A 14,946-nucleotide genomic window follows, 5' to 3' on the forward strand; every position below is an offset into this window, starting at 1 on the left:
GACACTCACAATAGTCTTTAATGAAAAGCCCATCTATTTGTAGACTATAGCTAATCAAAAAAAATGGAACATGCTGGCAACAAGAACCAGCTCATCCATGATGTGGTCTTTCCCAGAATCATTCCAGGGTGCACAATCCATGGGATCTTCCACTTGGTGAATAGTCCCAAATTAAATCAGCATAATAACAAAAGATAAATACAGCTGATGCTCAAAGGATAACACGTAGGTCTTTGTCAAGAGGGGGAATCTTTGGATAACAGGGGCACTAGCCAATATGATGCACACCAACATTGGTGTAATATTGGGATCACTCAGTGATAGAGGACAATAAAAACATGGGCTATGCTTTCAGTTAACTGCTGTGAGGGCTGGTCATTTAAATGTGTAGATTAGTGGGCTAAAGCAAGTTAGAAGAGCAAAAAAAGAAAAATGTAAATAAGAGAAGGGTGGGGGAAGAAAGAAAGATAAAAAAAATACCCTACACCAAAATGTTCATCACTCTGCCCCAGGAATCGCATTCTTTGATTGGTGTTAAAAAGTATATTTTTGTTAACTGGAAGTCAATTCTTTAGATCTGATTCAACTTTGAAAAGGTTTTAGAACATGTCTGACGTGTGTAAAGATGGGTAATATTCTCAATATAAAATGTTATACTTCTTACAACTTTTGTTTCAGGTAACAGATATTATTATTACTCCGTTTTTCAAGTACCAGTGTTGTTAACAGATGCCTATGTATTTATTTTTCATGCTCCAGATTATGAAAGATGTCTTTTGCTTCCCTAGAACTTTAGGTTTAGTATTTTCTCACTGCCTACTTATGTTTTATGCAATTTGTCTCCTTGTCCTATCTATTAATATTTTAAAGTTTGAAGGTTTAAGATAGGTCAGAGATTTAGGATGAAGTCATCTGTATTTGTATGATAGAAGAAAAGATTTAACGTATGTCAAAGATAGACCTCTTCTATAGGTGATCAGAACTGCTTACCAATTCATCTGTTTTCTTACATTGTTCGGCTACTTATTCAGTACAGTTGAATGAAGGTACAATTGTAGAATACAGGGTAATGCCTTTTTTTCAGATTTTTCTTTCTGGCCAATTTAAAATTTGTCAAAGTTGGACTTCTTCTGGATCGCTGCCCTTTGATATTTCACGCACTCCATTTGCCACAAACAAGCCGTGGGGTCGTGGTTCATGCTGACTTCAGCAGAAATGGGGAGAGCTCCATTTATCATAAGCTGCCTGCTGAATTTCTGTCATTAGCCAGGGGTTCACTGCCTCCTTTAACCCCTCAGACTCTATTACCCTAGCAGATTATCTTTATGAAAGTCACTGTGTGAGGCTTTATATCTTTTATATTTATTATTTATCTGCTAGGTATTTTTTGTTGCAGGGTAGGAGTGGGAAAACACAAAATAAAATATTTACAGAAATTTTCTGTATCAATTAGTTTTTATTGCATTTAAAACGCAGAATGCGGATTTGTACAAAAGTAAAAAGTCGTAAAATGCAAATGTGCAATATAAGTGCTGAAATTCTTAGAAATTTGCAGTTTCTAGCATACACACTTGTAGGATACATTATGTTATGGTATATTACAGTACAATATGGCTGATTTACTATTCTGCAGTATAGAATTACTGCTTGACAGAAGTGAATATATTTTATATTTTAGAAATGACATTTATCACGTTTTAGCTACTGTGGTAGACTGAAATAGAAATGACAAAGTTAATGTGTTGCTTTTGTGTTTTGAATGCATTTTCATAGAACAGTAATGCAGCAATTTCAAACTTTTTGGTTGAACATATGAGAATAAGAAAGAATAAAGAAATCCACGATTTGTCTGCCTTACATTTTTTTTAGGGAATATCAGATCAGGACACTTATCTTTCATGAGTATTATTTTATATGCTCATGTTTTATTCTCTGTAACAAAGGCCAATACCTTATAAAAGAAAGCACAGGCCTTTAATGCAGACAGTACAAAAGTGATCCTTTTCACAGTCATAGAATACCTTTACCAAGTGATTGTTTCTGTGTTCTCCTGGCTCCTGGCCCCTGGCCGGCCATGGATTGACAGATATCTCACTAAGAGCAAAAGTCAGGGAAACATACACTATATTGCCAAAAGTATTGGGACACCCCTCCAAATCATTGGATTCAGGTGTTCCAATCACCTCCATGGCCACAGGTGTATAAAATCAAGCATGCAAACTGCTTCTGCAAACATTTGTGGAAGAATGGGTCGCTCTCAGGAGCTCAGTGAATTGAAGCGTGGTACTGTATCAGGTTGCCACCAGTGCAATAAGTCCATTTGTGAAATATACTTGCTACTAAATATTCCACGGTCAACTGTTAGTGGTATTATAACAAAGTGAAAGCAACTGGGAACAAAAGCAACTCAGCCACAAAGTGATAGACCGCGTAAAATGACAGAGCGGGGGCATGCTGAAGGACACAGTGCGCAGAAGTTGCCAACTGTCTGCAGAGTCAATAGCTAAAGACCACCAAACTTCATGTGGCCTTCAGATTAGCACAACAACAGTGCATAGAGAGCTTCATGGAATGGGTTTCCATGGCCAAGAAGTTGCATCAAAGCCTTACATCACCAAGTGCAATGCAAAGCGTTGGATGCAGTGGTGTAAAGCAAGCTATCACTGAACTCTAGAGCAGTGGAGACATGTTCTCTGGAGTGAAGAATCACGCTTCTCTCTCTGGCAGTCTGATGGATGTGTCTGGGTTTGGCGATTGCCAGGAGAACGGTACTTGCCTGACTGCATTGTGCCAAGTGTAAAATTTGGTGGAGGGGGAATTATGGTGTGGGGTTGTGTTTCAGGGGTTGGGCTTGTCCCCTTAGTTCCACTGAAGGGAACGCTTAAGTCGTCAGCATACCAAAACATTTTGGACAATTTCATGCTCCCAAATTTGTGGGAACAGTTTGGGGATGACCCCTTCCTGTTCCAACATGACTGCGCACCAGTGCATAAAGTAAGGTCCATAAAGACATGGATGAGTGAGTTTGGGGTGGAGGAACTTGACTGGCCTGCACAAAGTCCTGACCTTAACCCAAAATACCTTTGGGATGAATTAGAGCAGAGACTGCATGCCAGGCTTTCTCATCTGACATCATTGCCTGACCTCACAAATGTGCTTCAGGAAGAATGGTCAAACTTTCCCATAGACACACTCCTAAACCTTGTGGACAGCCTTCCCAGAAGAGTTAAGGCTGTTATAGTTGCAAAGGGTTGGCCAAGTCAATAGTGAATCCTACGGACAAAGACTGGGATGCCATTAAAGTTCATGTGCGTGTAAAGGCAGGTGTTGCCAATACTTTTGGCAATATAGTGTATATTCTCTTTACATAATTGCTTCTATTCCAGAACCTGCCATGATTCTTTCCACTGCTTACAGTGGTGCACAACTGGTATTTTGATAATTTCTACTGCTGCTTAGCAGACAAAATGATGGAACCAACTCACGGTCAACTAACAGATTGACAAATCTGCCCTCTCTTCACTGTTTCTGTTTCCAGTGTTTGTTGTGGCATATTAACAACAGGCTTGGTTGGTACCTGTTGTTTTGCTTCTTCAACATTAATTGAATGGCTGCAGTAGCCACACTTTTAATTATGGTGGCTCAGTTGTGAGGAACATGTATTCTTTAAAAATAATCAGTTACTATGAGTGATCTTTCCACCTAATATATAATTTTTTGTGTTACTGGCCTAGTGGCTTTGAATATGATTATTATTAACAGACATAAAGTATACATACCTTGGCTTACATCACAGCTGGTACTGTTGTACTGTACAGTGGGGAAAAAAAGTATTTAGTCAGCCACCAATTGTGCAAGTTCTCCCACTTAAAAAGATGAGAGAGGCCTGTAATTGGCATCATAGGTAGACCTCAACTATGAGAGACAAAATGAGAAAAAAAATCCAGACAATCACATTGGCTGATTTGGAAAGAATTTATTTGCAAATTATGGTGGAAAATAAGTATTTATTTGGTCAATATCAAAAGTTCATCTCAATACTTTGTTATATATCCTTTGTTGGCAATGACAGAGGTCAAACGTTTCCTGTAAGTCTTCACAAGGTTGGCACACACTGTTGCTGGTATGTTAGCCCATTCCTCCATGCAGATCTCCTCTAGAGCAGTGATGTTTTGGGGCTGTCACTGGGCAACACGGACTTTCAACTCCCTCCAAAGGTTTTCTATGGGGTTGAGATCTGGAAACTGGCTAGGCCACTCCAGGACCTTGAAATGCTTCTTACGAAGCCACTCCTTCGTTGTCTGGGTGGTATGTTGGGGATCATTGTCATGTTGGAAGACCCAGCCACGTTTCATCTTCAACGCCCTTGCTGATGGAAGAAGGTTTGCACTCAAAATCTCACGATACATGGCCCCATTCATTCTGTCCTGTACATGGATCAGTTGTCCTGGTCCCTTTGCGGAGAAACAGCCCCAAAGCATGATGTTGCCACTCCCATGCTTCACAGTAGGTATGGTGTTCTTTGGATGCAACTCAGCATTCTCTCTCCTCCAAACACAACGAGTTGTGTTTCTACCAAACAGTTCTATTTTGGTTTCATCTGACCATATGACATTCTCCCAATCCTCTTCTGGATCATCCAAATGCTCTCTAGCAAACTTCAGACGGGCCCTGACATGTACTGGCTTAAGCAGGGGGACATGTCCGGCACTGCAGGATCTGAGTCCCTGGCGGCGTAGTGTGTTACTGATGGTAGCCTTTGTTACGTTGGTCCCAGCTCTCTGCAGGTCATTCACTAGGTCCCCCCGTGTGGTCCTGGAATTTTTGATCACCGCTCTTGTGATCATTTTGACCCCACGGGGTGAGATCTTGTGTAGAGCCCCAGATCGAGGGAGATTATCAGTGGTCTTGTATGTCTTCCATTTTCTAATTATTGCTCCCACAGTTGATTTTTTCACACCAAGCTGCTTGCCTATTGCAGATTCAGTCTTCCCAGCCTGGTGCAGGTCTACAATTTTGTTTCTGGTGTCCTTCAACAGCTCTTTGGTCTTCACCATAGTGGAGTTTGGAGTGTGACTGTTTGAGGTTGTGGACAGGTGTCTTTTATACTGATAACAAGTTCAAACAGGTGCCATTGATACAGGTAATGAGTGCAGGACAGAGGAGCCTCTTAAAGAAGAAGGTACAGGTCTGTGAGAGCCAGAAATCTTGCTTGTTTGTAAGTGACCAAATACTTATTTTCCACCATAATTTGCAAATAAATTCTTTCCAAATCAGCCAATGTGATTGTCTGGATTTTTTTTCTCATTTTGTCTCTCATAGTTGAGGTCTACCTATGATGCCAATTACAGGCCTCTCTCATCATTGTAAGCGGGAGAACTTGCACAATTGGTGGTTGACTAAATACTTTTTTTCCCCACTGTACATGTGCTCTACCATGGTCTAGCGGTAACGGACTAGTATGTTTTTCAGGATATAACATGTCTACCATCACTTCCCCAGTGATTCTTTTTCATTTTTTTTACATCGATTCTGCTAATTGTTTGCTGCGTGCTTTGCTGTGACAGCTTAGCATATTCTTTCACGTGTTAAAATATTGCATTTTAGGAACTCCAGAACTGAGTCCTGCTGATTGCAAAGAGTTGGAAAACAAACTGAAAGAGAGAGAAGAATTTCTGATCCCTATATACCATCAAGTTGCAGTGCAGTTTGCAGATCTGCACGATACACCTGGCAGAATGCAAGAAAAGGGGGTTATCACTGTAAGCATCAAGTGTAATTATTTTGGATACTATAGCCACCATTCATCTTCATTGATTAATTATTTGATAATGTTTTATAATTTTCTAAATGCAGGATGTTCTGGAGTGGAAGACGTCTAGGACATTTTTCTACTGGAGGCTTAGAAGGCTCCTTTTGGAAGATGTAGCGAAAAAGAAAATCCATGCTGCGAATCCAGAACTAACTGATGGGCAAATTCAGGCTATGCTGAGACGATGGTTCGTAGAAGTGGAGGGAACTGTCAAGGTAATGCCAACATACTGAACTTACATTTCTTTCTAAATTGGGAATTTACTAGCTGATCTTGTGTTAGCAGGAATGTTTTGAGGGATATTCATACGTTATTTATGAAGAGCTCATAAATTCCACAGTATTTCAATACTTTGCCCTCAAATGAAAAACTCTGGTAACCCTACTATAGTTCTACACAGCCACATTGGATGCAAATCAAAAAGTACTAGAGACTCAAGATGGGAGACAAAAAATAGTTTTAACTTGGAGCAGGCCGGGAGAGCGCAGCCCTGACTGCTTCGCACACTCCCGGCACCCTTAGGGGAAAATATTGCAACTCCTGACCCCGTTCCTCCCTGCCACCCACCGGCTTACCTTGCGGAGGAGGTGGGGGACCTCCAATGCCCACCTGACCAGCGATAAAACCCGCACGGCCGCGATGCAGAAGGGAGGAGGTGGTAAGATGGCGGCCAGCTCTGGATCCCAGAGCTCTTCTACAGCACAGAGGATGCAGCCTCCTCCACAGTGGGCCCAGCTCCTCTCCTGCAGTCCTGGGACACGAGAGTGATGGCTCTCCTTACTCCCTGGGTCACGTGAGTGTTCTTTCTGCCCCCTCTAGCCCTGCCAGGTCCACTCATCACCAGGCCATGATTCCCAGGCTTCTTCTCTGCTTGACAAGGAAATGGCTGACATCTTCACTAGCCAAATTAGCGGCTATTATTCTGCCCCCGACGGTCCTGTGGGTTCTCCTGCTTATCCATCTGTGGCCCTGCACTATTCCGGGGACTCTGTTCTTAATACTCGCTTTGCTGATTTACTTCAGAGAGAATTGGAAAAAGCTATCACTAAACTGGCCTCTGATTTAAAGCAGGATTTCAGGGAGATCGGAAATCGCCTGGAGAACATTGAATCTAAAGTTGATGATACAGTGCACAGAGTGTCTCAGAATTCTAAAAGGGTTGCTGACCTACAGGGCCACCTGGATGAAGCTTATATGAAAATAGACGACCTTGAGAAGCGCGCCCACCGGTACAATTTCCGGATTAGAGGCCTACCAGCAATGGTCAGAAATATTGCCTCAGTTGTTCTTGGAATTGGTATATTGCTTTAGTTATATTGCTTTTTATCTGTTTACTGGCTAGATTGGATATATGTCAGGTATTCTATTTCTCATGTTAGGAACCTTTATCATGTCTTTTACAGACCCCATGGCGCCAGGAAGAGTCCATGTGCTCTCCCTTATTTGCTCTCCCTGATTGAAAAACTCTCTCCACTGCTTTGCTTTGGCGGAGGCTCTTCCATTCCTTGACCTTGTGTCTGGGTTATTTAGTGTTCTACTTTTTTATGCTGCATATTGTTGTTTTGTCACTTGAACTGACGCTAGCCATTTCCTGGGTTCCGTGTCTTTTGTCTCTTCCCTTTTTTTCCTCACTTGTTTTTATTGCTTTTATTTTAGGGTCATCTCTAGAATTTTTATTCGGTCCTGGATTCTCGTTCTCCCATACGGGTGGATGTGTGGGTCTCCCCATCGCTGTTTTGAATTTTTCCATGTCCACCTTAAGACCTAATAGTAGCGTTGTTCGCTTACTTTCCCATAATGTGCAAGGTTTGGGATCCCCCTCTAAGCGTCTCAAGGTTTTTTCTGATTATATTTTTTCTGATTCCCTGGGAGCTGATATAGTTGCGCTGTAGGAAACCCATTTTGTCTCCTCTTTCACACCTAGGTATATTCATAGAGATTTCCCTGTGTGCTTTTTTGCTAATGCGTCTGAGAAAAAACAAGGGGTAGCGCTCTCTCTGGCCCAGTGGTTATCCTTTACTGAATCTAAAGTGATACGAGACAAGGACAGGCGATATCTATTGGTTAAAAGCCACTTTGGGGGAAACTTAGGGACTTTTCTGATTTACTATGCCCCTGATGTGAATAAGTTAGCCTTTTTTCAATCCCTGTTTCAATCTTTAGCTCTCGACCTGGAAGGCAATGCCATTTTAGCGGAAATTTCTCCCAATGGAGCTTATGCCTAAATTGCTTTTGGCTAAAATTGTATCAACACCCTGGTCAGATCATGACCCCACCGGGGCATGCTAACACTCTCCAATGTAACTGCCAATCTGGCCAAGTCACACTGGCGATTGAATGAGTCCCTTCTTAGCAATGAGTCAACTCGCCTTGAAGTAGTGGAGCATTTGAACTATTACTTTACCATTAATAAAGCGGAAGACGCGACCCCTGCTATTAACTGGGCAGTTCGTAAAGCTTCTTTCAGAGATTTTTTTATCCAACTATCCTCTAGACTTAAGCAATCTCAAGAAGGGTTGATCTCTGCCAAAACCAAGCAATACGAGGCTTTACTGGCCCAACATAAAATTACTCTAACCCCGGACTTGTTACTTAGAGTAGAACAGGCTCGTTTAGAGCTTAATCTTTGTCTCACCACAAAAGTGGAAAAACAGCTACGATGGATGAATCATAAATTCTTCACATGGCGAGACAAACCGGGTTCTCTCTTAGCCCTTAAACACCTCTAAGCATACTTACTTGACGCTTAGGCTTCCGGGAGGTCACATCTCACAGGATCCTCAGAAGATCTTTCAAGAATTTAATAATCTATTCTTATACAGCCTGTTGAGCCTTCCATGCTTAAAGATTTTTTGGGACCCTTGCAGCTTTCATCACTTGCCGATTCCCACAGGGAACTTATGGAACGACCTATAACTAGTGAGGAACTTGGTAAAGTTATTAAAATGCTAACGTCACATAAGTCCCCATGCCCCAACGGTTTACCAGATGTCTACTATAACACCTTCTCTGACCAACTTCTCTCCCATATGGCTCTTAACTTCAATTCCTTGAGAGAAGATGGTGTGATTCCTTTAGATGAAAATAAAGCATATATTAGCGTTATTCCTAAACCTAATAAAGACGCAACTTATATCCTTAACCACTTGGCAACCGTGCTATAGCCGAATGATGGCTACAGCAACGGTTGTCCAGTCCTGGGAGGGCATCATATGAAGTCCTCCCAAAAAAGCGCCCTCCCGGGAGCACCAACCCGGCGATCTCCATGATCAGCTGTGTCCGTAGGATGCGGTAAAAGGCCAATCACAGCGACCTTTTACCATGTGATCAGCCGTGTCCAATGCTGCCTATCTGTGCCGCCTTTCAATGCCCATCAGTGACAGCGCTGAAAATTGGCCTGGGCAGGAAGGGGGTATAAGTGCCTGGTAGGCAAGTGGTTAATTATCGGCCTATTTCGCTAATAAATTGTGACCTGAAAATATTGACAAAACTTTTGACCCTGCGTCTTAATTCCTTTTTGGCGCAGTATGTTCACAAAGACCAATTGGGTTTCATATCTGGTCGCCAAACGTTAGATCAGATTCGAAGGTCCATAGCTTTGATTTCTGCTGTTCGCTCTAATTGGGTTGCCCCTCTTTCTGGGGAGTTGCTGCTTCTTTCTTTGGACCTCCATAAAGCTTTTGATAGCTTAACCTAGGAATATTTGTTTACTGTTTTGCAAGCTTTTGGATTTGGTCCTGCATTTCTCACGCTATTGCAGTCATTATACAACACCCCTTCAGCTCAAGTGTCCATTAGAGGTTACAGATCCCCCGTGTTCCAAATTTGACGCGGCACTAGACGGGATTGCCCACTCTCCCCACTACTTTTTGAATTGGCAATAGAACCCTTAGCTATGGCGATCTGCTCTCATGCCGGAATCCACAGAGGGTCCACTGTGGTCATCAGGAACATAATTGCGCTTTATTTGCTGATGATGTTATCATGTATATTGCATCCCCTCTGGCCACTTTACCTAATCTATTATCTCTTTTGAGTCACTTCTCTGAACTTTCTGCGCTGACTCTAAACTCTCTTAAAATGACAGCCCTTAATGTTTTGTTACCCTCTTCAATGGAGCAACAGCTTCCAGCTATATACGACTTTCAATGGGCCCACAACTCTTTACCATATTTTGGGGTTAATTTGACAGCCTCAATTGAGACCCTAAACCAAGTGATCCATCCCTCTCTTTTCAAACAACTTAAGGAAGATCTTCGTCGTTGGGCTGCTTACTCTATATTTTGGTTTGGCAGGATCAACTTTATTAAAATGACGTTTTTACCTTGATTGTTATACTTCTTTAGGACCTTACCGATACCAATTCCGAGATGCGAGCTACAGTTAGAAGTGCTTTGTTTTGTTTGGAACGATAGAAGGCCTCCTATGAACCAGAACACATTATACACTTTAAAGTCGCAGGGTGGGATTGGCCTTCCTAATCTCCATGACTATTTCCAAGCTGCTCAAATTGCACAATTGGCCTATACTACCGCTAAGGGATCTTCTCCCCTCTGGGTTTCTATTGAAGCTCTTTCCTGCCATCCTTTAGTGGTCGGCTCCTTAAATGGCTTTCTAATAGATTTTGCCCCCCTATCTTATGTCCTACTCTGTCTTTCTCGTTGACAGTCTGGGATAGAGTACGCCATCGGAAATCATTAGCCTCCCCGCACACTCCCTTACTCCCAGTTTTTTGTAACCCTGAATTTGTAACTGGTCTTGTCCCGGCCCCATTCCAATGGTGGATCAACAAAGGATTGCTGCCGATAGGAGACTACCTCCGGGGTGCCCTAGTTTATCCTCCTTAGTACTTTACAGAGAAACTTCAGATGCCCCCCACTGAAATTTTTAGATATAATCATATTGCCACTTTTATCTGCTTGAAAATTGTTTTATTGGATGGACCACCCATTCTTACCAATTTTGAAATGTCCTGTCCGCATACGAATCTCTCTAGAGGCCATATTTCTGTGGTGTACGCCCTTCTTGCTGATCCAAACTGTAATCTCCCCTATATGGATCAATGGGAATGGGACCTGAATGTTAGTTATGATCTATCTGATTGGCAAGACATAGCCCTGGCATTATCTAAATACTGCCTTAATTGAAGCAAACTATAAAACACTATTGCGATGGTGCCTGGTCCCAACTCGGACGGCGAGGATGTATCCTTCTACCTCACCAATGTGCTTTCGGCGTTGCGGCCAGATGGGTTCTGTTTCACGTTTGGTGGCAATGTCCGACAGTTATTTTGGATCCGCATGTTTAACCTTATCTACACGGTGCTAGAGGTTAATGTTCGTAGAGCCCCGGAGATGGCCCTCTTCCATAAATTTCCACTTACAGTATCAAAAAAAATCCTTAAATTGCTTACGTATATTGTGTTAGCAGCGAGAATCACTATTGCTAAATATTGGAGGTCACTTATTCCGCTTGAATATGTTAAGAACAAATTAAATTGGATCAAGATTAACTACAGACTCACCTGTGTTTTATACAATAATACTAACAAATTTGATAAAACGTGGGACCTGTGGATTCGATACATCTCCGTGCCTTAGTACTTCCCAATTTGGCCCTCTTCTCCTCTCATTTCTGTTACTCTCTTTATCTCACTTTCTACTGTCTCTTTTATCTTTTCGTTTTCTGGTGCTAGTTGAGTTCATTTTTTATTTGTTCTACAATATTTGTCGTATTTTCTATGATGCTTGTTCTGTGCGATCCATGTGTTTCCTACTACTGCTTCCCCTGTACATGGTGGACTTAATGTTGGGAATTTTATATTTGAGCTATCCAATTATTATTGCACAGATTTTCTGGTTCCCTAAGGTATGTCTGTTGTTTATTCAACCAGCTGTTTTTTGGTGATGTTCGACACCTTCTTTTATAATGTGACACTTGTCTATTGCATTATTTGTAATTTGAAAAATTTCAATAAAAATATTGGAAAATAAATAAATTGGAGCAGGCCAAGGATAGATGGATATATTGGGGATGTTTGAATATAAGAACTTTTTCTGTCTCCCATCTTGAATCCCATTTTGAATAACATACAAATGGAGAGTTTGTTTTGTTTGTTGGGCTCTAGGGCTCCATGGATTTGACCCACTTTTTGGGGCTCCCTCACACATCCGGGGTATTCCTTCCCCTTGGTTCCATCTTCTCTTTTGCTCCGGTCCTGGGGGGATTCCTGCAATGTACGGCACCATTTCACGTGTTCATGTTCCCTGCTCTCCCAATGAAGTTCCTCTGTGTGAAATGCATTGAGGTATAACTTCACATCTGTCAATAACTCATTGGTACCTCAGAAGACCTTGCGAGGAATCAGAAATTCTTATACTTGTGCTGTGTTAGAAAAAGTATATGATCACCACTGGGTTTTTATTTTTTATTACATAAACAAAAAAAGACAGAAAATTTTGAAAACAATTATATTTTTTATTTTCTGTTATAAAATATATCCATTAAAGTCACATTTCTTCTTAAATTTAGGCCAAAATGTAAAAATAAATCCCAATAGGTATATATTGGTTTGTGTGGAATAATCTACAAATCATGGTATATATACTGGAATTTACACAGTTATAGATGCTTTTCTAGTAATGGTGGTGATCAGAGACTTATATTTTGACTGTGATAGTGTGGCCAGCAACCTGGCACTAACAGACGCTGGCTGGGAGGGACACTAACTGACATGGACATCACTAGTGACACTAATACAGTGATCAGTGATAATACTGGACACTGTTACTGTACTAATAACACTTGCTGGGAAGGGGTTAACATCAAGGGGCAGTAAAAGGGTTAACTGTGTGCCTAACAAGTGTAATGTGTGCTGCTTTTACGCACAGATCGGGCTGCTTTTTCTCCCTGAATTTTATTTCAAGGAAAAGAAACAGCCAGATTGCTGTCTGTGTTCAGAGTTCTGTGTGTTTGTAACCAATCCGCAGATATAGGGCCAGAATCATTGGCTGTAACCCTGCTGACTAACGCGCTGTCCAATCACAGCACAGGTCAGCAAGGAGTATGCGCATGCATGCCTGAAAACCAGGGCGGTGCCTGGCTGCGCCACCAGCTAGCAGTAAATGTACCGCTGGTGAGTGGCAAGTGGTTAACTACTCAATATAAATATACCGAAATTTGCCTTAAAGTGTTACTAAACCCAGGACCTGCATTCACTATATCTGGTCTCCCACAGTACACACAACATGGAAATGCAATTATTTTAGTAAATATACTGTAAACTGCTAAATACCTTTTCTCATCAGCAGTTAGAGTAGTCTTGTGACTTCTATCTTGTGACTTCTATCAGTGTCCAGCAGAGTACTTGTTAAAGATTGTAGGACAAGTTTTCATTCTCCCCTGATTGTTCTATGAGGCTGCATAACCCCTGACACTCTGGACAGTGTTGATTGGCCCTGTGCTGATTACGTGCACTCTCCCAAGAAAAAAAAAACTCTCCAGCAGTACACACCAAACTGGGCATGTGCAGCTTGCCCTCAAGGCTCTGTCCTATCAGCAGATGGATTGGGGGCAGTAGAAGAAGGGAAGGATCAGAGAAGACAGAGTCAAACATTCTATTTACACAGTGCGGAGGATTAACCCCTTAGGTTCCACAGTGAGTATAACAAGCATGTTTTACTGCATATAGACTGATTTTACGGTTGTGGGTTTAGTAACCTCGTTTTGTATTTGGGTGTAAAGGGATGCATACTGCATAGCACCCTTCCTGCACTTCTCAAATTCTACTGGATCTTCTATTTTATTCCTGTCTGTACTTGGTAGTCCTATAGCGCCCATCATTATATATTCTCGTAACATGGTTCCCATACAACAGAAGATATAGCTGCCAGACATGCTGTTTTGAACATTTGATTGTATTCAGTGTCAAACCCAACTTGTGTGTGATTGGCCTATAGATAACTATGTCCAGCATTTTGGTCAATTGACATGTCAGTTTATATCATCATATACTAATTAGCGAGGGAGAATTGGTTACACCTTGTATGTGCCATAAATATTTTCACATTCAAATAAAATAATGTTCTTCTGTCACAAGAATTGGCATGTGTATTGGCACCTTTACTTTGAGAATCTGAATTTTTCCTTTAATAAATTGCCCTATGTGACTAAGTATTGTATATGTAAAACCCCTATTTATTCCTGTTCATACACCTTGTTCCTCAAATGTAAAAAATCTTCCTGTTAAATGAAAGCCACTCACAATGGTCAATCTCAAAGTAGCTGCTAGGCTTTTACATCTATCAATGATAGATGTGGCTGGAAAGAGGTGTGGGGAAGGGGGGGCAGACATGGCTGAGAGGGAATACATGAGCATTTATAGGCGATGCTTGCATGTGTTTAGGAGCTTGTGCCTTGTAAGCTAATACATTACACCAATCAAGGCAAGTTATCTTAAGCTACAATTAATCTGCTCCCTGGCATATGTTGATAGGAAAGCATCATGCTGTTTCTTAATTAAAAGCAAACGGATTAAAAATGATTAATAACAGTATTAAATATTCACCCAAACTAAAAGCTTTGGGATTCCTAGTTAAATCTTGTTTTGTGCAGAATTTTTGCAGCAAGCATATATTTTTCCAAATATTTCTTTGTTTTTTTTACAATCTGCTCATTCTAACTGCTTTAACATAAGATTTATTTTACTGCGTGATATTTTGCATTATTGCATGCTCTGTTAGCATACAGATAAGGGGGGATTCGCCCGTTTTTTGGTAATGGAGTATTTACCCATTTATCTATTTTCATGACATTCAGTGATAATGAATATTTTCAACTTTACATGAATAATTTACAATAAATCTAAATATTAGCATGCTATTTCTAAAAAAAAAAATATATATATATATATATATATATATATATATATATATATAATCTTTCATCATTGATACTGAATGTTGACCTGGATCTGGGTAAATGGGCCTTTTGGAACATTATGAGTAAAGCATTAATTTGCATTTATAAATTGACCCTGGCCTTTTCATCATTAATTAAATTGTTTCATTTACTTTTAATGAATATTTGAAATAACTCCCAACAATGGTGTCTGCGTGTGTGTATGTATGTTTGAG

At 40.9% G+C, this 14,946-nt stretch overlaps 1 protein-coding gene across 1 annotated transcript in view; it reads left to right on the top strand.

Moving 5' to 3' along the window:
• The window catches only part of ACACA (acetyl-CoA carboxylase alpha), a 535,652-nt gene that overhangs the window by 442,591 nt on the left and 78,115 nt on the right, over positions 1-14,946 (top strand). The window contains exons 52-53 of the mRNA XM_089673600.1: positions 5,608-5,762; positions 5,857-6,027. Of these exons, the coding sequence (XP_089529726.1) occupies positions 5,608-5,762; positions 5,857-6,027 (326 nt within the window). The remainder of the gene's footprint in view (positions 1-5,607; positions 5,763-5,856; positions 6,028-14,946) is intronic.

This window comes from Staurois parvus, unplaced genomic scaffold, assembly GCF_062004578.1.
Source record: "Staurois parvus isolate SC_StPar_1 unplaced genomic scaffold, SC_StPar_1.0 ptg000142l, whole genome shotgun sequence".
Taxonomy (NCBI): Eukaryota; Metazoa; Chordata; class Amphibia; order Anura; family Ranidae; genus Staurois; species Staurois parvus.